The sequence below is a fragment of the Lampris incognitus genome, chromosome 3, assembly GCF_029633865.1.
Source record: "Lampris incognitus isolate fLamInc1 chromosome 3, fLamInc1.hap2, whole genome shotgun sequence".
Taxonomy (NCBI): Eukaryota; Metazoa; Chordata; class Actinopteri; order Lampriformes; family Lampridae; genus Lampris; species Lampris incognitus.
In genome coordinates this window covers 40,550,781-40,576,021 of record NC_079213.1, presented here as the reverse complement: position 1 = coordinate 40,576,021, position 25,241 = coordinate 40,550,781, and the positions used below count along the sequence as shown (strand labels likewise).

Here is a 25,241-nt window from a genome sequence, read left to right as displayed (position 1 = left end):
GTGGCCTGTCCCAGATGTGGACAGCAGCGCTGTCAGGGCCTGGTGATCTGTCCTGAGGGTGAAGGAGCGGCCATAAAGGTAGAGGCGCCACCTTTCACAAGCCCAGATACAGGCTAACGCCTCACGCTCACCCACGGAGTACCACTGCTCGGTCAGGTTGAGGGCACGGGAGGCGAAGGCGATGGGCTTCTCCACACCGTTCTGGGTTTGAGACAGCACAGCCCCTATTGCTGTGGCTGATGCGTCACAGGTCACAAAGGTGGAGCTGGAGATGTCGAAGTGAACCAACACTGGTGGTGAAGTCAGTTGAGTCTTGAGATCACGCACAGCGTCACTGCATGCCTTTGACCACACCCATGGCTCGTCCTTACGCAGCAGCTGGCGCAGGGGGGCTGTGGTCGCAGAGTACTGGGGAAGAAACCTCAGGTAGTAACTTGTCATACCCAGGTAGGAGGCGACCTGGGCGGCCGAGCTGGGCTCAGGGATGGCCTGAATGGCGTCCACGTTGGATTGTAGTGGAGTTACACCGCTCGCTGACAGCCGGAACCCCACGAAGTCGATGGCTGGCACAGAGAGGACACATTTCTCAGCATTGAGAGTTAGCTTGTGCTTGGACAGGGCTGCGAAGACTATGTTGAGGCGCTTGTCGTGGATTTCACTGGTGGGCCCGTGTACCACTATATCGTCCAGATAAATGGCCACGCCCAGTATGCCAGCCAGCACGGAGACCATGATTTTCTGGAAGCAGCTAGGGGCGGCGCTGAGACCGAAAGGCATCCTGGTGTAGCGAAACACTCCTGCATGTGTCACAAAGGCTGTGAGGTTTCGGCTGCTGGGGTGGAGGGGCACCTGTAAGTACCCCTGTCTGAGGTCAAGCTTGGAGAACACCTCAGAGCCATAGAACTGAGCAGAGAGTTCTCCTGAGGTGGGCAGTGGATACTTATCAGGGACCACTGCCTTATTTACTGCACGTAGATCGACGCAGACACGCAGGCCCCTGACTTCTTCTTAGCCACCACGAGGTTTGAGACCCAAGGTGACGCGTCCACCGGTTCAATGATGCCAGCTTCCAGCAGTTGTTGCAGCTCCGTGGAGACCCCATCACGGAGAGCCAACGGGATGCGTCGCAGTGGTTGGATGACAGATTTCACAGCAGGGTTGAGGAGAGGTTGATGGGCGAAGGCGGAGAAGCAGCCCAGCCCCATAAACAGCGATAGCCACTTCTGCTGCCAAGGGGTGGCAACAGTCAGGATTGCTGCCCCCCTTGTGTCTAAGAGGGAGAACCCCAGAGCGGCGAACAGGTCCAGGCCCATCAGGTTGGCCCCACGGCGTGCCACATGAAAAACTGCATTGGGCACCAGCTTGGTTCCATAGCGGACAGTCACTTGGAGAGAGCCAACCAGATCGATTTTGGAGTCACCATACCCACAGAGGACAGCTGAGGGTGCGGACAGTGGCAGTGAACCGAAAAATTGACTGTAGGTATCAACATTCAGGAGAGACACACCTGCACCGGTGTCCAACAGCAGGGGGATGCACACATCATTAATGTTGACTGTGCATGATTTGAATGACACTGGCCCAGAGCTCACCTTGTGAATGACGGCGGTTGAAGACTGGGGTGTGTGGCCCTCTTACCCAGCCGGGGAAGATCGACAGACGTTGGCAAATTTATTGTGCTTACCGCAGCTACGGCATGTCTGGCCACGGGCAGGGCAGTTCTGAGCCCTTGAAACATGAGACCGAGACCCACAGTTACCACAGGACTGTTGAGGGCGGGGCCGAGAACGCCGTCGTTGCAGTTGCAAGACGTCCCCAGTGGAGTCGGCGCCCGCCTCGCTCTGGCTGGGTTGCGTCCCGAGGGGCAGCCGTGAGTAGAGGGAGGAGTCGTTGGCAGCTTGACTGGAGGTGGCCACTTGCTGTGTATTTAGCATAGCAGCACACTCAGCTGCTCCCTCAACCTGTAGTGTGATGGTAATTGCTCTGGACAGCAGCAGATCGTCTTTTTCCAGCAGGAGAGTCTCACGCACCTTTGCGTTGTTGGTGTGTTCGATTAGCTGGTCGCGAACCATCTCGTCCTGAAGCGCGCCAAACTTGCATGAGCTAGCTAGCCCTTGCAATTTAGCTACGTACTGCCGCACAGACTCACCAGGCAGTTGGTGTCGCTGACGGAATATAAATCGCCGAAGGAGGGCACTCTGTGGAGCAGCGAAATGGGTGCTCATAAGTCCCACAGCTTCGTCAAAGCTTGTGACGTCCCCCAGAGTCCCGAGCACACGATGACCCTCTGCTCCCAAGCAGTGTAGCAACAGAGCCGTCTTCCTAGCCTGGCTCACGTCGTCGAGCCCAGAGGCGATGATGTAATTTTCAAAACTATGTAGCCAGCGAGTCCATGGTACCGGAGGCTCGCCAGGTAATGCCAGGAAGTGGGCAGGTGGTGGGAGAGAGATATCAGCCATCCTCGTCACCAATATTGTATTTAGAAATCACGTCAGGACACAGCGCTGTCGCTCGACACAACCTCTCCGTGGCATTCTTTATTTAGACTGACACAGCATCAAAGGCAGGCCCGATCAAACAACCCAGAGCCCGCGGCATCACCAATCGATCCCAGCACAATAGAACAGCACCAAATCAAATGCAGCACTGTCGATGTGTGCAGACATAACACCGATCAGAGCTCTGACACAAACCGGGGGACCCTGTCTGAGGTGATATCTGACGGAGTGCCGAAACGGGCGACCCAGGAGGAAAGAAACGCGCGTGCAACGTCCGAGGATGTTTTGGAGGACAGAGCGACAGCCTCTGGCCACCTGGTGGTCCGATCTACCATTGTGAGCAGGTGCGTAAAACCCTGTGAAGAAGGTAGAGGGCCCAGCAGGTCCACATGCATGTGGTCGAAACGTCTGGCCGGGATCGGAAACGGTTCGAGGGGCGTCTTAGTGTGCTGGTGGACCTTAGCGCGCTTGCATGCTACACATGCAGCTGCCCACCCCTTGACGTCCTTGCGGAGGCCAGGCCAGACGAACTTGGAACCGACCAACTTCACCGACGCCCGAACTCCAGGTGCGAGAGGGAGTGAATCGAATCGAAAACTCGACGGCGCCAGGCCACTGGAACAACGGGCGGGAACGGCCGGTGGAGACATCGCAGAGGAGGGCAGGACTGCCTTCCTGCATCACAGCGTCCTCCAGCTTGAGGCCGGTACGCGTTGACCTAAGGGCAAGGACGTCCGGGTCGCTGGGCTGGTCGGCAGCCATAGCGGAGAAATCGACACCGAGGTGCACAGGACATACAAGCACACGCGACAGACAATCAGCAACAGGGTTGGACTTCCCGGCCACATGCTGAATGTCCGTTGTGAACTCGGAGATTGCCGCTAGGTGGCGCTGCTGACGAGCAGACCACGGCTCAGTCACCTTGGACATGGCCAAAGTCAGCGGCTTATGATCCACATAAGCCGTGAATGGGCGACCCTCCAGCAGGAAGCTGAAATGCCGGGTTGCAAGGTGCAGTGCCAGCAGCTCCCGGTCAAAAACGCTGTACTTGCGCTCGCTATCTCGCAGTTTGCGGCTAAAAAATGCGAGTGGCTGCCACGCATTCGCCACACGCTGTTCAACCACAGCCCCCATGGCTATGTCAGACGCATCGGTTGTTAAAGCTATGGACGCCGTGGGTGTGGGATGGGCGAGGAGGGCAGCGTTAGCCAGGGCGCACTTAGCTCCGTCAAAGGCCTAGACCCGTTCGGGAGTCCAGTCGACAGGGTCGTTAGCCTTCTTAAGCCGCGGGGCTTCGTAAAGTGGCTGAAGGAGGTGGGCAGCGCGAGGGAGGAAACGGTTATAGAAATTCACCATTCCCAAGAATTCTTGCAATGCCTTAACAGAGACTGGGCAGGGAAATTCCGCCACCGCTTGCACCTTAGAAGGCAACGGGACCGCGCCTTGCAGCGAAATGCGGTGACCCAAGAAGTCAATCACCCGCATCCAAACTGACACTTGGCCGGGTTGACTATCAGGCCGTGTTAGTCCAGACGACGGAAGACCTGTTTCAGGTGCGCCAGGTGCTCTTCAGCTGACGGACTGGCCACTAATATGTCGTCGAGATAAACGAACACGAACGCAAGGTCACGCAATACCGAGTCCATCAGCCTCTGAAAGGTCTGCGCTGCCCCCTTCAAGCCAAAAGGCATGCGCATGAACTCAAAAAGCCCAAATGGGGTGATCGCTGCGGTCTTGGGCACGTCCTATGCGCGCACGGGAACCTGATGATAGCCGTGCACCAGGTCCACCTTAGAGAAAATAGTGGTACCTGCCAGGCGTATGGAAAAGTCCTGTATGTGTGGGATGGGATAGCGGTCATTGGCGGTGACGCTGTTCAGGCGGCGAAAGTCGCCGCAAGGCCGCCACGACCCATCCGCCTTGGGCACCATGTGAAGCGGCGAGGCCCACGGGCTGTTGGAACGCCTCACTATACCCAGACGCTCCATGATGGCGAATCCTCGTTAGCTGTAGCCCATTTTACCGTGTTGAGGCGCCGCGCGCGTGCAAAAACTGACGGTCCCACAGTGGGAATGAAATGTTGTATCCCGTGTTTAGTAACCGCGGTGGAAAAGGCAGGTGTAGTCACCGATGGAAAACCCGCCAGCAAACGCTGAAAAACATCCACTAATGCTAAAAAAGTTAGCGTGTGTTAATAGCCCGGCTCCCCCTGTCTCGCACGGAACAGTGGCGAAAGACACAGCATCAATTAAACGGCGGTTTGCAACATCAACAAGCAGACCATTAGCACACAGAAAATCCGCGCCGATAATAGGAACAGTAAAGGAGGGACTACAAAGTCCCACTCAAAATGGCACCCGTGGAAACAAACAGTCACCAACCTTGTGCCAAACGTCGCAATGGACGAACCGTTAGCTGCACTCAACTGTGGGCCGCCGCCTTCGGCCGACCTGTCTGTCTTAGCAGGAGGGAGTAGGTTCTTTTGCGCTCTTTTGCGTCCACCAGAAACCGTCTTCCTGACATCGAGTCCTTAATGAAGAGCAGCTCACTACGTCCGCCAGCGCCCACAGCTGCTACTGAGCACTGGCCCGGGAGTTTCCCGGCGCCTCAAACGTGCACGGAGGGACGCAGCGCCTGCACTTGCCGCCGAACTGCTGGTGAAAGAAACAGAGGCCGCTCCCGCGCCGTCTCCGGGCAGTCACTCCAGCCACCACTGCCGGGTCCGCGTCCTCCGACGTCGGCTGCAGAGGCTCCGATGCCACACTCTGCACAGAGACCCGTCTGATAGCCAGCAGCACCCGATCGGCCTCCTCAGCCAAACCTCGGCAGTCACCAGCGGACAGACACGGGGAGTTAGCCAAAGCCGCGCGCACAGGAGACGGATGCTGGCGCAGGAAAACGTGCGGGAAAAGGAACCCGCCTTCGTCCGAGCCTAGCAGCGACAGCATATTGTCCATGAGATCCACGGCCGTCCCGTCGCCCAAACCGGTTAGGGAAAGGATCCTATCTGCCCTCTCTGCGGCAGATAGGCTGTACCTCCGGAGCATAAGATGTTTGAGGGCGACGTATTTACCGTGTTGCGGAGGGGCGCGCAACAGCTGCATGGCCCGGCGTGTGGACTGCTGGTCCAGCGCAGCGACGACCAAATAGTATCTGGAGTCGTCCGCGGAGATTCCACGCAGGTGGAACAGTGCCTCGACATGCTGGAACCACGAAGCCGGGTCGCTCTGCGAGAGTTGGGGCGGCGTGGCCGAAGTGGATTCACACTCTTCTTCTGCTCCAAACATGTTCAATTCGGGGTCACCAATGTGGCAGGATGAGGAAAAACTCAGGATATGAAGGCGAGTTTGATGTTTATTCCTCAGCTCCAAAAACCAAAACTACAGCAGGAACAACCCTGCACCAGCAAGCCTGGGAACGTAAACCACACCCCCAGCCCACAGTCCTGCTGGGTGAAAGGCATAGCCCCTAGTGTCCGCCACACTACCTCTGTTGGTTTCGAGCTTCTACCAGTCTCTTGATGTCTTTCTCATGTTTGATTGGGGTTCTTGCTGCTGTCAAAAATCCTGCTCTGATCCACTGACTAAGCTCCACCTGTATTGCTCCTACCACGTATGCCGAGTCTGTGTAGATGTTTACTTTTTTCCCTTCTGCCCATTCTAATGCTGCTATCATTCCCTGTAATTCAGCTAGCTGCGCTGATTCTTTTCCTGTTACTCCCCCTGTCACTACTTCCCCAAACACTTCATCTGTTTGTCTTACCACTGCATATGCTGCCTTCAGTCCCTCAGTGGGATGTCTGTAGCAACAGCCATCTGTGAACAGCACTTCCTCTGGGTCAGCTAAGGGTTTTGCCCGTAAATCTGCTCTGACCTTAACATCTTTCTGTACTCTTTCTTCACACACATGTGGCTCACCTTCCCCCATGTTATCTGCCATGTTGAGTCCCTCGTGTGTGAACGTTATGTGTGGTGCATTGAGGATTTTTTCCAACCTTGTCTGTCTTAATGATGTCATGGTGAATGCTGCTGAGTTCTGTTGTGAATTTTTCTTGTCCATTTAATGGGCTCTTGCCCCAGCAACCTCTGGGAAGAATAATCATCGGACAAATATTGGAGCAAGCAGAGAATCTTTAATGCATCTGCAGATGGAGAGTCATATAGTCACAGAAGTCAGTCTGTGAGGATATGCTCTCCACTTCACTGGTAAATCGTTCTGAATCTGGTATACGACTAGTGCCTGCCGAAGCCTCAATCTGCTGTATTTCCCACATAGCTAGTTGTTTTCCCAATAATGCTCTCCAGTCTCCCATAGCTAATTTGTGTCCCAAGGTGTGTTGGCAAAATTTCTCCATCCAGGGCCCTCCTCCCTCAGTGGGAGGGGGCATCTTATCCAGGATGCAATTCATGTCTGTGAATGAGAATGGTTGATACACATCCCCCCTTTGGGGTCCTTTATATATCAGTGGCAGTTGACGATATCTAGCGGGTGGTTGTATCTGTTCTCTGTCCCTAAGCTGGTGTCTATGCCTGTGGTCAGCACGGGGCGCTATACCAGTCCGGGTGTACATGGTTAGTACCCCTGTAAGTGTGACTGGGTATGTGTCTTTGTTTTCCTCATCACTCCTCATACCCTCTGCATCTGTACATGTCTCCGATCCCTCCTCATGACCTTCTGCCCTCTTCACTTCCTCTCTTATCTCTCTGAGCTGTCTCTCCTGGAACCCATCCATTGCTTCAACCCCCTGACTCTGTATCTTCCATTGTCCTGCTTTTCCCCTGTATGGGGTGGAGCATGCTTCTGGCCCGGTCATGGGTGAGCTTCCTGCCTGGTTTATCTCTTTCTGTCCGCTTGTCTGTTCATATCTTGTCCTACTCGCTTCTCTGGCTTCCTGCACCCTGCGCGCTGCCTCCCTCACCAGGTCCTCCACCTCTGATATTCTCCTTGTTACTACTTCCTCTAACCTCTCCCTAGCCTCTCTGTACTCCTCTGCTCCTATTGCTGTCATTTTCATTACTCCTTCTTCCACATACATGAGTGGCATTTGCGGTGTGGGATAAGGAGGGGGTTGTATTCCGGGTATTTTGGGATATATTGACGCTGATGCTTCTGTTTTTTCATTTCCTTTATCCTTTTCTTTGGTTATTTCTGAGTGTTTTTGATTCATTTCTACTGCCATGCAAGCTGAGGTCATGTTGTGTAAGTGGGCTCTTCTCTGTTCATTTTCCTCTCCATCTTTCTTCTATTTTCTTTTGACTAACATGGAAACTTTTTCCGCCTTCCAGTGTTCATCTGCTTTCTTTTTAGCTTGTTTTTCTGCCTTCCCTAGATATAATATCAATCTCTTCCTTTCCTCCTCTTTGGGGACCTTACCCTGTGTTTGTAAGTCTTTCCATATACTGTCATACACCCCAATCTTGGTGTCTCGCTTGTTCTTAGGGAGCCCTGCAAAAATTTGACTCCTGGTTCTTTCCCATTGTTGCTTAACGGTCAACATAACATTGGGAGGGCAACCTCCGTATTCTTCACACTCCCTGTCAAATTCCCCTTCCATTGTGTTTTATCTATCCCCACTCAGTAGCCAGCTGGTTTGTATGACACTTGCGTTCCGAGCAACCAACCCAATCAGAGAAGAGTTCACTAGCCAGTCAGTTTGTATGGCACATATGTCCCGAGCAACCAACCCAATCAGAGAAGAGTTCAGTAGCCAGCAAGTTTGTATGGCACATACGTCCCGAGCAACTGACCCAATCAGTGAGTTTTATCAGGCAGTTTACGTTGACACCAGTTAGGTTTCCACTGCTGATTCTTTCTCACTGAGACACTCACTCCCTCCTTCCTTTCTGAGAAACTACTGAGTTTCTGCCACCCTTATACACAGTTTTATCAAACAACACACTTTTTAATCATACAAAATATCAGACATTCACACTTGCTGTTAAAACACAGCACATATCATAAACCAGTGAGCGCTGCTTTTATGGGGACTTTTAAACCCCAAGGGTCTCTAAACCTACTCACTCGGGCCTCTAACCCCTTATACGGACATGTGCTGCTTTTATGGGACTCTAACCCATGGGTCTCTAAACCCGTCCGTATTTCCCACGTGCATGCTGCTTTCATGAGGACTCTAACCCCATGGGTCTCTAAACCCGCACGTCGTCCTTTCAGTACTGTTGTTGCTTCAGGGGCCTCTAACCCCCGGGACTTTAAACCCCTGCACAATTTATTTCAACGCTTTATTCATCTACTTTAACTAGGACACTTGTCGTATAATGACAACACACAATTTGGTATAGCCAATAACAGAACTTGGATAAAACAGGCATCTGTTTACCTTAGTTTTTTTCAGCGGCCGCTTGTTGTTGCCATCACACTGCAGTTATCCGTTGTCTTTTCCTTCTGTGGTCGGTCCGCCACTTCTCCGTCTTTATCACGTCGGGGTCACCAAATTGCTGGACTGCAGCTCACTCTACCAACTCATCTTCATCTATGTGAGAGCGTAGTCCTGCGTGTTTGTTGATAAAGCAATAGGAGAAGATGTTCGGTCTCAAACCATCCATTTTATTTAGCAGTAAATGGATAAAGCATACAGAACTCTGGGTCTAGATCTTCCTATCCCTGACAAACAACAGATTGTGTCAGTTCACGAAGTCTGACTGACTATCCTTTCCCTGACCCAGTCTTTATACTATACAAAGTGTTGACTAAACATGAATGTGTGGTCTTCTTTGTGATTGGTCCGTTGATCTGACTCCATTTCCACCTCGATGATATCCGGACTCCAAGTGATCTTCTTCTGCAGCTGCTATCGTAGTTCCTGTTTCTGAAACCACAGAGCACAGCACATCCTGTATCTACTCCCCCCAAGGCCACAGCACCCTTGTTGTTCCTCTTTACTATTCAGACATTATTGTAGCCGCTTCCTTCTAACGATTAGTGCCCCTCACTCTTTTACGAGATAGACACAATCTTCCTCTTGGGACATCTTTTCCTGTTATTGTCACCCACTTCTCTTCCTATAGCTTACTCTGCATTTCTGTCTGCTGACATAATCAATACTTTTCCACTGCCACTATAGCCCCTCATGTCCTTGTAACAAGCCCTGTTCCTTATGCATATGATTTCCCAATGATTAATCCATCCTTATATCCCTTATTCCAATCAATACGTTGTAATCATCATTATTAAGCATCACACCATTGCATTTATCTACACCACCCACCGCCAGGCTTAGGCACTATGTGGAGGGGTGAAGCCCACGGGCTGCTGGAGCGACGGATGATGCCGAGGCGCTCCATGTTCTCAAACTCCGCCTTGGCGACAGAGAGCTTGGTCGGGTCGAGGCGCCGAGCTCGGGCGTGCACCGGCGGGCCAGTGGTGACGATGTGGTGCTCAAGAAACACGTCCTCGTTGGAGAGCATGCTGGACAGCCTGATGGAGCCTGTATCGCTGAGTGTACACGCGTGTGAAGCGAAGGTGACGGCGTCAATCAGGCGTCGATTCCTGACGTCCAGCAGCTGTCCATGAGCACAAAGGAAATCTGCACCGAGGAGGTGAAAGGCCACGTCGGCGGTGACAAAATCCCAGCTGAACCGCTGTCCGTTAAAACACATGTCAATGTGCCTCTTGCCGTACGTACGGATAGAGCTGCCGTTAGCAGCTTCCATGGGAGGGCCGTGAGCGCCCGACAGGGTGTCCACACTCGATGCAGGTACGACACTCCTCTGCGCCCCAGTGTCGCATAGGAAACGCCGCCCCGAGATGGAGTCTTGCAGGAAAAGTAGCCTGTTGTCCTCCACGCCGACGCCCATGGCCACTAGTGAGCGCCGGCCTTGGCGTTTCCCGACGAGCTGAAATTGCACGGGGAGTCGCACTTTTTCGCCTTGGCCCCGAACTTTGCATGGTAAAAACACAGGCCGGGCTCCTGTCGCCGGCCGGGGGTTGCCACGGCGACCACCATTGAGTCACCAGGTGGTGGCGTGTGGGGGTGGGCAGGGGTGAGCGCGGACGCGCAGTGCTGCTGTTGGCTGGCCAGGAAGAACTTGTCAGCTTCTTCAGCTAGCTTGCGGCAATCGGTAATGCTGGTGTTAGCCAAAGCGGTCCGCACCTGAGCAGGCAGTTGTCGCAGAAACAGTTGGACAAAGAGGAAATCAGGTGTGTGCACCGATCCCAGCAGATTCAGCATTTTGTCCATGAGCTCGGATGGCTTGCTGTCACCCAAGCCTTGCAGAGAAAAGAGACGGTGGGCCCTCTCGGCGTCGGAAAGTACAAACATCTTCAAGAGGCGATCTTTGAGCCCCTTGTATTTGTCTGCCGCCGGAGGATTTGTAAGGAGACTCACCACTCTAGTTGCAGTCAAACACCCGAGCGCCGATACCACGTAGTAGTATTTAGTAGCATCATCTGTTATTTTGCGGATAGCAAACTGCGCTTCCGCCTGGGCGAACCATGTCGTTGCCGATGACTCCCAGAACTCTGGTAATTTGAGAGAAACCGCGTTGATTTTGTCAACCACGTTCGTTCGAAAGATTGTCTCTGATAACTAGAAAGAGACAAACGTCGGGGTCACCAGTGTAGAGGAGCTCAAGCAGGAGTCGTGACAACTTTCTCTTTCGGCTACACAACGTGCACCATTTATTCCTTCACCATAACAACAACAACAAAAACCCGCGCAGCGGAAGTGTATCACTGTAAACCCGAACCGAGAAAACAGCAGCTGTAAACCAACGTTCCTACTAGCTCAATAAGGGGAATTATGTATCCCCATAACCACTACAGGTTACATGCAGTCACTGTATTGTTTATAAGGGTGGGGTACCTGCAGTCACTGTATTGTTTATAAGGGTGGGGTACCTGCAGCCAGTTGAGGGTGAAGAGGTCACTTAAACGTTTCTCTCAGTAAACGTTGTGTGCAGATGAACTGGTTCTACTTTCGGTGATCAGCTCAACATCTTTTGTAAATACAGGACTCCTGAGCATGATGATGTAATCAAACATGACTCCTGAACATGATGATGTAATCAAACAGGACTCCTGGACATGATGATGTAATCAAACACGACTCCTGAACATGATGATGTAATCAAACAGGACTCCTGAACATGATGATGTAACCAAACAGGACTCCTGAGCATGTTGATGTAATCAAACATGACTCCTGAACATGATGATGTAACCAAACAGGACTCCTGAACATGATGATGTAATCAAACAGGACTCCTGAACATGATGATGTAATCAAACAAGACTCCTGAGCATGATGATGTAATCAAACATGACTCCTGAACATGATGATGTAATCAAACAGGACTCCTGAACATGATGATGTAACCAAACAGGACTCATGACTCCTAAACATGATGATGTAATCAAATGCAAACCTTCCTAATTTGATCAGGGGAATTATGTATGCCCATAACCACTACAGGGTACCTGCAGTCACTGTATTGTTTATAAGGGTGGGGTACCTGCAGTCACTGTATTGTTTATAAGGGTGGGGTACCTGCAGCCAGTTGAGGGTGAAGAGGTCACTTAAACGTTTCTCTCAGTAAACGTTGTGTGCAGATGAACTGGTTCTACTTTCGGTGATCAGCTGAACATCTTTTGTAAATCAGATGTGGAGACAGGGCAGGTGGAGGCTGCAAGTGATGTGTAGTTCTTGGTGCTACGAGCGGTTGCCAACCATTCTTTGTGAATTCGCCTGTCAATACAGAATGAATCCTAGAAAAAGGAGAGCCATCCGCAAATAGAAACAGGTGACAGACGAGGGTAGTTAACAGATAACTGGAATAGTTATAATTACGATTAAATCAAGTTCTCTTTAAAATTAAACATTCCAAGGTATGAGTGGAAGTAGTGTTCTTGCAACTGCATATATAACCTTTTTTTACTCAACCTTAGCTTAACCATGTCACCATGTCATGTGATCTATTACGTCAGTACATGTTAACAATAAATATACACTGCGTGCACAATTATTAGGCAAGTTGTATTTTTGACGATTAATTTTATTTTTAACAAAAGGTCCAACTAGCTCATCTCAGAGGCATAGCCCCTAGTGTCCGCCACAGTATCATTAAAGATGAGCTAGTTGGACCTTTTCGGGTTGAAGATGGACTTAAAATCAACTCCCAGAACTACTGCCAGTTTTTAGAGGACAATTTCTTCAAGCAGTGGTACAGAAAAAAGCCTGCATCTTTCAAGAAGACCATGATTTTTATGCAGGGCAATGTTCCATCACATGCATTAAAATACTCCACTGGATGGCTTGCCAGTAAAGGCCGTAAAGATGCCAGGAAAATGACATGGCCCCCTTCCTCACCTGACTTAACCCCTATTGAGAACTTGTGGGCTCTTCTTAAACGGGAGATTTACCATGAAGGAAAACAGTACACCTCTCTGAACACTGTCTGGGAGGCTGTGGTTGCTGCTGCACATAAAGTTGATTGTCAACAGATAAAGAAATTGACAGACTCCATGGATGGAAGGCTTGTGACGGTTAGTGAAAAGAAGAGTGGCTATATTGGTCAGATTTTTTTTGTGGAAATGTTAGAAATGTTTATTTGTAAATTTTCAGTTGTTTGTTCATTATTTTCACTTTAACAGATGAAAATAAACAAGTGAGATGGGAAATATTCGTTTTTCATTTAGTTGCCTGATAATTCTGCGCACAAATATTTGCCAAATAATGGTGCACACTGAGATATTCTCTTAAGAAAGACAAAACCTGACTTTTACTTTCTTAAATATTCAGGTTTGAGCTTTATTAACATTTTGGATTAAGCGAGAGCGCTGTAGTTGTTAAAAAATAAAATTAATCGTCAAAAATACAACTTGCCTAATAATTGTGCACACAGTGTACTCGGACCACTTCAGAGCACTGTAGATGAACATTTAATACCCAGGAATTCACAGTATAGACACCACCACTGACAAGCCCTGGAACAAACTGGCCACAGTTTTGAACATTATCCAGACACGGTCCAGCCATGTAGCAGGTTTTGACGTGGTCTTGTTGATCCTGAGGAAGCCATTGCTTTATTTCAAAATTACGTTTCCTTTTGTGTAATTGTTGTGTTTTGAGAAATGTTTTATGTTATAAGCATAGTAGCTAAAACTAATGTGCATTATACACATTTCTAACGAAGACCACAAAGGGCGCTCAAGCTAGACTTTCTCTATGATATTAATTTTGTCTTTTCACAGAATTCATGCAAACAGGACTCCTGAGCATGATGATGTAATCAAACAGGACTCCTGAACATGATGATGTAATCAAACAGGATTCCTGAACATGATGATGTAATCAAACAGGACTCCTGAGCATGATGATGTAATCAAACAGGACTCCTGAACACGATGATGTAATCAAACAGGACTCCGGGGCATGATGGTGTAATCAAACAGGACTCCTGAGCATGATGATGTAATCAAACAGGACTACTGAATATGATGATGTAATGAAACAGGACCCCTGAACCTGACGATGTAATCAAACAGGAATCCTGAACATGATGATGTAATCAAAGAGGACTCCTGAACATGATGATGTAATCAAACAGGACTCCTGGGCATGATGGTGTAATCAAACAGGACTCCTGAGCATGATGATGTAATCAAACAGGACTCCTGAACATGATGATGTAATCAAACAGGACTCCTGAACATGATGATGTAATCAAACATGACTCCTGAACATGATGATGTAATCAAACAGGACTCCTGAACATGATGATGTAATCAAACAGGAATCCTGAACAAGATGATGTAATCAAAGAGGACTCCTGAACATGATGATGTAATCAAATAGGACTCCTGAACATGATGATGTAACCATACAGGACTCCTGAGCATGATGATGTAATCAAACAGGACACCTGAACATGATGATGTAATCAAACAGGACTCCGGGGCATGATGGTGTAATCAAACAGGACTCCTGAGCATGATGATGTAATCAAACAAGACTCCTGAACATGATGATGTAATCAAACAGGACTCCTGAACATGATGATGTAATCAAACAGGAATCCTGAACATGATGATGTAATCAAAGAGGACTCCTGAACATGATGATGTAATCAAACAGGACTCCTGGGCATGATGGTGTAATCAAACAGGACTCCTGAGCATGATGATGTAATCAAACAGGACTCCTGAACATGATGATGTAATCAAACAGGACTCCTGAACATGATGATGTAATCAAACAGGACTCCTGAGCATGATGATTGACCCCGACGTGATCAAGACGGAGAAGTGACGGATTGACCACAGAAGTAAAAGACAACGGATAACTGAAGTGTGATGGCAACAACAAGCGGCTGCTAAAAAAACTAAGGTAAACAGACGCCTGTTTTATCGAAGTTCTGTTATTGGCTATACCAAATTGTGTGTTGTCGTTATACGGCAAGTGTCCTAGTTAAAGTGGATGAATAAAGCATTGAAATAAATTGTGCACGGGTTTAAAGTCCCAGGGACTAGAAGCCCTGAAAGCAACAACAGTACTGAAAAGAAGACGTGCGGGTTTAGAGACCCATGGGTTAAAGAAATCCCATAAAAGCAGCGCATGCACGTGGGAAATACGGACGGGTTTAAAGACCCATGGGTTAAAAAGAAAATCCATAAAAGCAGCGCATGTCCGTATAAGGGGTTAGAGTCCCTGAGTGAGTAGGTTTAGAGACCCTTGGGAACAAAAAAAAACAAAAAAACAAAAAAACGGAGGTTCCCATACAAGCAGCGTTCACTGGTTTATGATATGTGCCGTGTTTTAACGGCAAGTGTGAATGTTTGATATTTTGCATGATTGAAAAGTGTGTTGTTTGATAAAACTGTGTATAAGGGTGGTAGAAACTCAGTAGTGTCTCAGAGAGGAAGGAGGGAGTGTCTCAGTGAGAAAGAATCAGCAGTGGAAACCTAACTGGTGTCAACGTAAACTGCCTGATAAAACTCACTGATTGGGTCAGTTGCTCGGGACGTATGTGCCATACAAACTGACTGGCTAGTGAACTCTTCTCTGATTGGGTTGGTTGCTCGGAACGCAAGTGTCATACAAACCAGCTGGCTACTGAGTGGGGATAGATAAAACATAATGGAAGGGGAATCTGACAGGGAGTGTGAAGAATACGGACATTGCCCTCCCAATGTTATATGGACCATTAAGCAACAATGGGAAAAAACCAGGAGTCAAATTTTTGCAGGGCTCCCGAGGAACAAGCGAGACACCATGATTGGGGCGTATGACAGTATATGGAAAGACTTACAAACACAGGGTAAGGTCCCCAAAGTGGAGGAAAGGAAGAGATTGATATTATACCTAGGGAAGGCAGAAAAACAAGCTAAAAAGAAAGCAGATGAACACTGGAAGGCGGAAAAAGTTTCCATGTTAGTCAAAAGAAAATGGAAGAAAGATGGAGAGGAAAATGAGCAGAGAAGAGCCCACTTACACAACATGACCTTAGCTTGCATGGCAGTAGAAATGAATCAAAAACACTCAGAAATAACCAAAGAAAAAGATAAAGGAAATGAAAAAACAGAAGCATCAGCGCCAATATATCCCAAAATGCCCGGGATACAACCCCCTCCTTATCCCACACCGCAGATGCCACTCATGCGTGTGGAAGAAGGAGTAATGAAAATGACAGCAATAGGAAAGGAGGAATACAGACAGATTAGGGAGACGTTAGAGGAAGTAGTAACGAGGAAAATATCAGAGGTGGAGGACCTGGTGAGGGAGTCAGAGCATAGGATGCAGGAAGCCAGAGAAGGGAATAGGAAAGTACATGAGCAGACGAGCAGACAGGAAGAGATAGATCAGGCAAGAAGCTCACCCACGACAGTGTCAGAAACACCCTCCACCCTAAACGGGGGAGGAGCAGGACAGGGGAGGATACAGAGTCAGGGGGTTGAAACAATAGACGGGTTCAAGGAGAGACAGCTCAGAGAGATAAGAGAGGAAGTAATTAGGGCAGAAGGTCCCGAGGAGAGATTGGGGGCAGGTACAGAAGCAGGGGGTGTGAATAGTAATGAGGGAGACGAAGACACATACCAGGTCACAATCACAGGGGCACTAACCAGGCACAACCAGACTCATATAGCGCCCTGTGCTGACCACAGGCATAGACACCAGCTTAGGGACAGAGAAAAGATACAACCACCCGCTAGATACCATCAACTGCCACTGATATATAAAGGACCCCAAACGGGGGATGTGTATCAACCATTCTCATTCACAGACATGAATTGCATCCTGGATAAAATGCCCCCTCCCACTGAGGGAGGAGGGCCCTGGATGGAGAAATTTTGCCAACACACATTGGGATATAAATTAGCTATGGGAGATTGGAGAGCATTATTGGGAAAACAACTACCTATGTGGGAAATACAGCAGGTTGAGGCTGCGGCAGGCACTAGTTATATACCAGATTCAGAACCATTTACCAGTGAAGCCACAGCTGTGGGAGGGGCAATGAGGGATAAATTCCCCATTCCTCCCGGAGCAATGCATTCACTGACCTTTTCCATGAAAGACGGAGAAGACATGTCAGCATTTTTAAGCAGATGCAAAGGCATATGGACATACACTGCAGGAAGCCATCCAAGTTCAGGACAGTTACAGACCACATTGTTTAGAAAAGCTGTTATGACTGGAATGCCCAAAGCAGTACAAGATGCCATGGAGGGCAATCCAGACATCCCAGGCTGCTCTACTGAGCAATGGGAAAAACATTTGAGTCATCATATGAAAAGACACAAGGCTATACAGGAGGAGGATAGACAGAGCAGAGAGTCAGCCCAGGTGCAGCTCCTAAAGCTCCAATTGGATGAGGCAAGGAAAAAGGTAAATGATGCTAAAAAGACAAACCAAAAAGTAGCCAATCAGATGGTTCAACAGCCGCCACCACAAAACTACACCCCAAATTTGTACCCAGTGCCTGAATGGGTGTCTAGTTCCCCTTATCGGGGCAGGCCTGTCAGAGTAACAGGAGGTATGAGAGGAGGAGGGAGGGGTCGCGGAGGACCCAGAAGTATGCCATTTACATGCTTTGGATGTGGCCAGCTTGGACACTGGCTCAGGGAGTGTCCCATGCTGTGGGGACCCAGGGGAGGTCAAGGTCCAGTCAGCAACAGGGGTGGTTATGTGCAGCCCCCGGTCCAAGGACAGCCTTCAGTTATGGTTCCACTTCATCAAGACCCTCATGCAACACAGCAGCTCCACCGCAGAGACAATATCCCCAGACCATGCAGGGTGGTCAGGGGGATGAGTACTGAAGGGGCCCGGGAACTCAAGGGCAGGTGGGGCTGGCAGAACCCTACTTGCAAATAAGGGTAATGGACATGGATCTGCATTTCCTAGTTGACACAGGTGCAAGGTTTTCCACTATCGCGTGCGCCATGTCTCGGTCCAACCTTTCATCCTCCAACGTCCAGCTAGTAGGGTTCTCGGGTAAACCAGAAAATCTGCCGTTGACGACACCTCTGACTACCACGGTGGCAGGACAGACTTTTTTGCATCAATATATTTCATCACCAGCATGTCCAGTCAATTTAATGGGACGGGATATGTTGGTGAGGTGCAGGGCATCAGTCATGTGTGGGCCAGAGGGACTGGTAGTGACTTTTCCCAATGGATATTCTGTGAACTGTTCTCTGTCAATGATCCAGTCCAGCTCTCAAATGTTGTTGTCAGCTGATGTTTCACCCACGGCTGAAGGACTCTGGGCAGATATATACTGGGGACTCCTAGAACCGAGGACCAAGCAAAGCAATGGCGTACAGGCTCTGTATTATCAGTGGCGGCCGTGGGTCCAAATGCCACATCCCTACTCCCCTCCAATCGACCCCCTCCATGTTACTCTGTACTATGATAGGGACGGGGATGAAATTTATCAGCAAACTTTTTACAATGACATTGAAGGGACACAGTGGGAAGTATTGTCTAGTTGTATTTTAGTGGGGAATGAAGGTGTGGCAGCTGCTGTTGAATAGACACCAGAACAATTTAAGTGGTATGAGATGTCTGAAGAGGCGGTGCCCCATATCACCTTAGCAGTGCATGTTAAATACCAGGCTAGAGATCTTGGGCCGATGTGCAAGCGTCTGATGGCACTGACAGACTGGGTTTGGACCCAACTCCCTGAATTACAGTACTCCCCATCCGAAAAGGCTTACAGGATCATGCACAAGACGGCTGACAAAGTGCTGTAAGAACATAGACAAATAGAGAGATTTCATGGCAGAGAGAAGGCTGATCACTCTGACGCCGCAGGTATGATAGACACTCTCCCTGAGGCGTTATGGTCAGCAGGCCCAACTGATGTAGGACACTGCAAGAATGTTGATCCAATCTCTTTTGAATTGACAGATCACACTCCGATCTGGCAGAAACAGTACTCCCACAAACCTGGGGCAGAAGCAGGGATCACAGATACTATTGAGGGACTGTTGGCAGCGGGGGTGTTGGAGCCCTCAGCATCTGGCTGGAACACACCTATTTTACCAGTAGAAAAGCAAAATACAGGGATATATAGAATGGCTCACGACCTTAGACGGGTCAATAGTATTGTGTCAACTCCTACAGTCCCAGTACCAAATCCATATACTGCTATGTCTGCACGGTCCCCAGAACACAAATGGTTTTCCTGTATTGATCTGGCCAATGCATTTTTCTGCCTACCACTAGCTGACCATGTGAGAGACATCTTCTCGTTTACCTATAAAGGCCAACAGCTAAGATATATGAGGGTTCCCCAGGGTTTCATCTTGTCTCCTGGGCTGTTCAATCAGGTTCTGAAACAGCGGCTCACTGATCTCACCCTCCCAAAGGGGGTGGTGTTGATTCAGTATGTGGATGACATCCTTCTGGCAGCTCCGGATCATGTCTCCTGCCTAGCAGCCACCAAATCCCTATTAACTCAGCTGTATCACATTGGGTTCAAAGTTTCAAAAACCAAGCTCCAGTGCTGCAGACAGATGGTCTCGTTCCTGGGGAGAATTATCTCTAGTAAAGGAACAGGTGTGTCCCCAGCCCATAGATCCTCAATTCTACACCATCCTAAACCAGTCACAGTGAAAGACATGCTCTCATTCCTGGGGTTGACAGGTTATAGCAGACAGTACATAGCATCATATGGGGAACTCACGCACCCCTTAAGGGCCATGGTCAATGAGCAGGGGATGAGAAATTTGTCAGCATGCTTACAATGGACCACTGAAGCAGAGAATAACTTCATTTCCCTCAAACAGGCTCTCACAAACGCTGCTGATTTAGCACTGCCTGACTACAAAGAGCCATTCTATCTGGATGTTTCAGAAAAATCACATACAGTGAATGGTGTTCTTTTTCAGAAAAAAGGGGGAGGTAGGCAGGTGATGATGTATGCAAGTGTGACACTCGATCCAACAGAAAATAGACATCCACCATGCACAAGACATGCAGCAGGGGTAGCAAAAATTCTGCAAAAAGTAGCACACATAGTCATGGGACATGCTCTAACAGTCCTGACAGCACACAGCATAGTGGCCTATGTGAACTCAGCAGCATTCACCATGACATCATTAAGACAGATAAGGTTGGAAAAAATCCTCAATGCACCACACATAACGTTCACACACAAGGGACTCAACATGGCAGATAACATAGGGGAAGGTGAGCCACATGTGTGTGAAGAAAGAGTACAGAAAGATGTTAAGGTCAGAGCAGATTTACGGGCAAAACCCTTAGCTGACCCAGAGGAAGTGCTGTTCACAGATGGCTGTTGCTACAGACATCCCACTGAGGGACTGAAGGCAGCATATGCAGTGGTAAGACAAACAGATGAAGGGTTTGAGGAGGTAGTGACAGGGAAAGTAATAGGAAAAGAATCAGCGCAGCTAGCTGAATTACAGGGAATGATAGCAGCATTAGAATGGGCAGAAGGGAAAAAGGTAAACATCTACACAGACTCGGCATACGTGGTAGGCGCAATACAGGTGGAGCTCAGTCAGTGGATCAGAGCAGGATTTTTGACAGCAGCAAAAACCCCAATCAAACATGAGAAAGACATCAAGAGACTGGTAGAAGCCCTAATGAAACCAACAGAGGTAGCAGTAATAAAGTGCAGAGGTCACGACAAAACTGAAACAATGGTAGCAAAAGGAAATCAGGAGGCAGACTCTGTAGCTAAAAGGGCAGCAGGTTACACAGCCCAATACATGATGATGCAGGTGGGAAAAATGGTGTATGATTTACTACCTGCCTGCGATGTAAATATGTTAATAAAGGAACAACAGAAAGCCTCTCCTCAAGAGTTCACAGTTTGGAAAGAGAGAGGGGCAACGGAATCCAAAGGAGTGTGGAGGTCGCCGGACGGCCAACTTGTGTTACCCCCAGGGTGGACGGCTTCCGTGTTACAGGAGGCACACGGGCTGACACATTGTGGAAAGGCACAGATGCAGAGACATCTGACCCATTGGTGGCATCCATTTTTACCCGCAATGATTGTGAACCATATCAGGGAATGTAAAATATGTACAGAATACAATATCAGGGCTACAGTGAAGCCACACGAGGGAAAATTTCCTTTGCCAAAAATGCCAGGTCAAGAAATCATAATTGATTACACTGACATGTTGGAAAGGGTAAATGGGTATAGGTACCTCTTGGTCGCCGTGGATGCATACACTGGCTGGCCAGAAGCAGTACCTGCTGAAAAGGAAGATGCCAAAACGGTAATCAAATTCCTAATCAACCAATACATACCAACGCATGGGTTTCCAAAAAGAATCAAGTCAGATAATGGCACACATTTTAAGAACAAAGACCTGCAGGCAGTAGAAGCGGCCCTGGGACTGAAACATGCATTTGGAACAGTGTATCACCCCCAATCACAGGGAAAGGTGGAGAGAATGAATCAGTCCATTAAAGGAAAGATAGGAAAAGTGTGTGCTCAGACAAAAATGAGTTGGGTGGATGCCCTACCCCTAGCTCTAATGTCAATTAGGAGCTCAGTAAACTCCATCACAGGTTTCACTCCATATGAGTTGACAACAGGGCAGCAGTTCCCGGGACCGGGAGCTGGAATCCCAACCACGGAAAAGGAAAGAGATCCGCTGAAGTACAAACCTTACTATGACCAACTAACAGCTTTGGTGTCAGCTTTCTCAAAACAGGTTGCAGCAGCAGAGGGGAACCTAGAGGGACAGACACCGCCCATCACAGACTGGGTTCTACTGAAGGTGATCAAGAGGAAGTGGTCGGAGCCAAGGTGGACAGGGCCATACAAGGTGGTTGAGAGGACATCACACGCGGTTCGACTACAGGGCAAAGGAGACAGCTGGTACCACTGGAGCCAGTGTGCAGCAGCGGATTCACCCGCTAGGACACGGGAACAGATAAGAAACACCACAGTTGACTCTGAATAAGTGTAAAGACACAAGCCACTATCTGTGGCGACAGTTATTATAGCTATCACGTTTGGACAAGATTTATAGTAACCGGCTTTGCATATACTCAGGCAAGCCACAATATACTCAAGATTGGAATGAAGAATTTTGCCAGTTGCGAAAAGAATGTTCTGATATTGCTATAGAAGGTCAAAAGCTCTCCCAGAAAAGGTTTTTTCTAGGATAAAAGGAACTGATAACCAGAACACAAGGTTTTGCTTGTTAAGAATTTTTTTTGATATATGTTGATTAAGATGTTTGAGGGAACGAGAAAACCCCACAGAGCCAAATGGTGGCGGTGGGGAGTGAGCGGGATCATTTCTATAGTAATAGTTACTCCAGTATTGATGTGGGAATCATCCATCAGAGACAGACACACAGTTCAAAACAGAATGGCCCTCGACATGTTATTAGCTGAAAAAGGGGGTGTTTGCTCTATGTTTGACGATGAATGCTGCACGTTCATCCCCAACAACACTGCTCCAGATGGCTCGGTAACTAGAGCCCTAAAAGGACTTAGGACCCTGTCAGAGGAGATGCATGACCACTCAGGTATAAACGACCCACTGGGAAGAATTTTTGAACAGTGGTTTGGGAAGCGGAAAGGTGTGATGGTGTCTGTGTTTCTGTCCCTGGTAGGCATGATGACTGCACTTGTGTTGTGTGGATGCTGTTGTATCCCCTGTATCAGATCTCTGTTTGAAAGGTTGATCGTCACTGCCATCGAAAAGAAAAGTCCCTCATCGATCTATCAGATGGCTCAAGTCAAGACGGAGACGGTGGCTCTGATGGAGCACGGAGGGTGTGAAGAACTGGGCAGTGACACGGAGGCTGAATGTGATGTTTGAATCCGATTGGTTGGTTGGTCTCATTTATATGAGACCAAAAAGGGGGACTTGTAGATAAATGTAATGGTGTGATGTATAATAATGATGATTACAACGTATTAATTGGAATAAGGGATATAAGGATATATTAATCATTGGAAAAACATATGCATGAGGAACAGGGCTTGTTACAAGGACAGGAGGGTCTATAGTGGCAGTGGAAAAGTACTGAGTATGTTAGCAGACAGAGGGTCGCAGAGTAAATTAGGTGTGAGGGTCACTGACCCTAAATAAGGTTAGCGACTCTGAATAACAAAGGGAGCAATAAGGATGTTGTGGTAAAGGGGGAGTAGAGACAAGATGTCTGTTTCCATGGAAGGTGTGAGGGTCCCTGACCTTGCATAGGGTTGGCGACTCTGAGTGGGAAGGGGGACACTGGAAGTGTTGTGGTCAGGGGGGAGTGGAGACGAGATGTGCTGTGATTTGTGGTTTCAGAGATAGGAACAGGATTTTACGACGGCAGCTACGACGGCAGCTGCAACACAGATGGAGAAGAAGATTACCTGGATTCCGGATATCAGTGAGGCGGAAATGGAGTCAGATGAACGGACCAATCAGAAAGAAGACCACACATCCATATTCAGTCAACACTTTGTATAGTATAAAGACTGGGTCAGGGAAAGGATAGTCAGTCAGACTTCGTGAACTGACACAATCTGTTGTTTGTCAGGGATAGGAAGATCTAGACCCAGAGCTCTGTATGCTTTATCCATTTACTGCTAAATAAAACGGATGGTTTTGAGACCGAACATCTTCTCCTATTGCTTTATCAACAAACACGCAGGACTACGCTCTCACATAGATGAAGATGAGTTGGTAGAGTGAGCTGAAGTCAAACATGATGTAATCAAACAGGAATCCTGAGCATGATCATGTAATCAAACAGGACTCCTGAACATGATGATGTAATCAAACAGGACTCCTGAACATGATGATGTAATCAAACAGGACTCTGAGCATGATGATGTAATCAAACAGGACTCCTGAACATGATGATGTAATCAAACAGGACTCCTGAACATGATGATGTAACCATACAGGACTCCTGAGCATGATGATGTAATCAAACATGACTCCTGAACATGATGATATAATCAAACAGGACTCCTGGACATGATGATGTAATCAAACAGGACTCCTGAACATGATGATGTAATCAAACATGACTCCTGAGCATGATGATGTAATCAAACATGACTCCTGAACATGATGATGTAATCAAACAGGACTCCTGAACATGATGATGTAACCAAACAGGACTCATGACTCCTGAACATGATGATGTAACCAAACAGGACTCCTGAACATGATGATGTAATCAAACAGGACTCCTGAGCATGATGATGTAATCAAACATGACTCCTGAACATGATGTAATCAAACATGACCCCTGAACATGATGATGTAATCAAACAGGACTCCTAAACATGATGATGTAATCAAATGCAAACCTTCCTAATTTGATCAGGCACGAACTGAAGGAACTCAAAGTCTTTCAGTTTGTATTACAAGCCATCAACGATATGAGAGGAAAAAATTATCACTGAGATAAAGACAGTCAGAATACCACTCCAGGTTATCATGCCTTATGCATCATCCACATGTCAGCTTCTGTCTAACATGGTTACTCAACATGGATGTGAGCCCACTGCGTTCAGCATGCATGCTCTGCAACCGTGCGACACTTGAGGATCTTCAGGTAGTTTTGCACCTTGTTGGAGTCCCGGCGGAAGCAGTAGAGGAGGTCAAAGTCGCTCATCCGGTGCCAGTCACTAGCATCAGATGATGGGACTGGGGCTTCAGGAGACTCCAGGCGATTGACAGAGTTACTGATAATCCCCAGGTGTTGCATCTTAGAGAGAAGGAAAACATATTCTGGACAGTGTTAAACAAGTCTCTAGAAAAGAGACCCTGGAAGACACCACCTACCATATTCCTGACTAAAAGGGGATCCTAATACAGATCCACCCATCCATTGGGTGGATCTTAACCGCTTATCCTGCTCTTAGGGTCGCGGGGATGCCAGAGCCTATCCCAGCAGTCATTGGGCAGCAGGTGGGGAGACACACTGGACAGACCGCCAGTCCATCACAGGGCTCACACACACACACACACACACACACACACACACACACACACACACACACACACACACACACACACACACACACACACACACACACACACACACATTCACACCTAGGGACAATTTAGTACAGCCAAGTCACCTGACCTACATGTCTTTGGACTGTGGGAGGAAACCAGAACACCCGGAGGAAACACACACAGACACGGGAGAACATGCAAACTCCACACAGAGGATGATCCGGGACGACCCCCAAGGTTGAACTACCCCGGGGCTCGAACCCAGGACCTTCTTGCTGTGAGGTGACCATGCTAACTACTGGGCCACCGTGCCATCCCCTCTTCC

At 48.5% G+C, this 25,241-nt stretch overlaps 1 protein-coding gene across 1 annotated transcript in view; it reads right to left on the bottom strand.

The window, feature by feature from the left end:
- Nucleotides 1-24,464: 24,464 nt before the first annotated feature.
- Nucleotides 24,465-25,241, bottom strand: part of LOC130109742 (prolactin-like) — a 71,577-nt gene continuing 70,800 nt past the window's right edge. The window contains exon 7 of the mRNA XM_056276729.1: nt 24,465-24,662. Coding sequence (XP_056132704.1) covers nt 24,465-24,662 — 198 coding nt within the window. The remainder of the gene's footprint in view (nt 24,663-25,241) is intronic.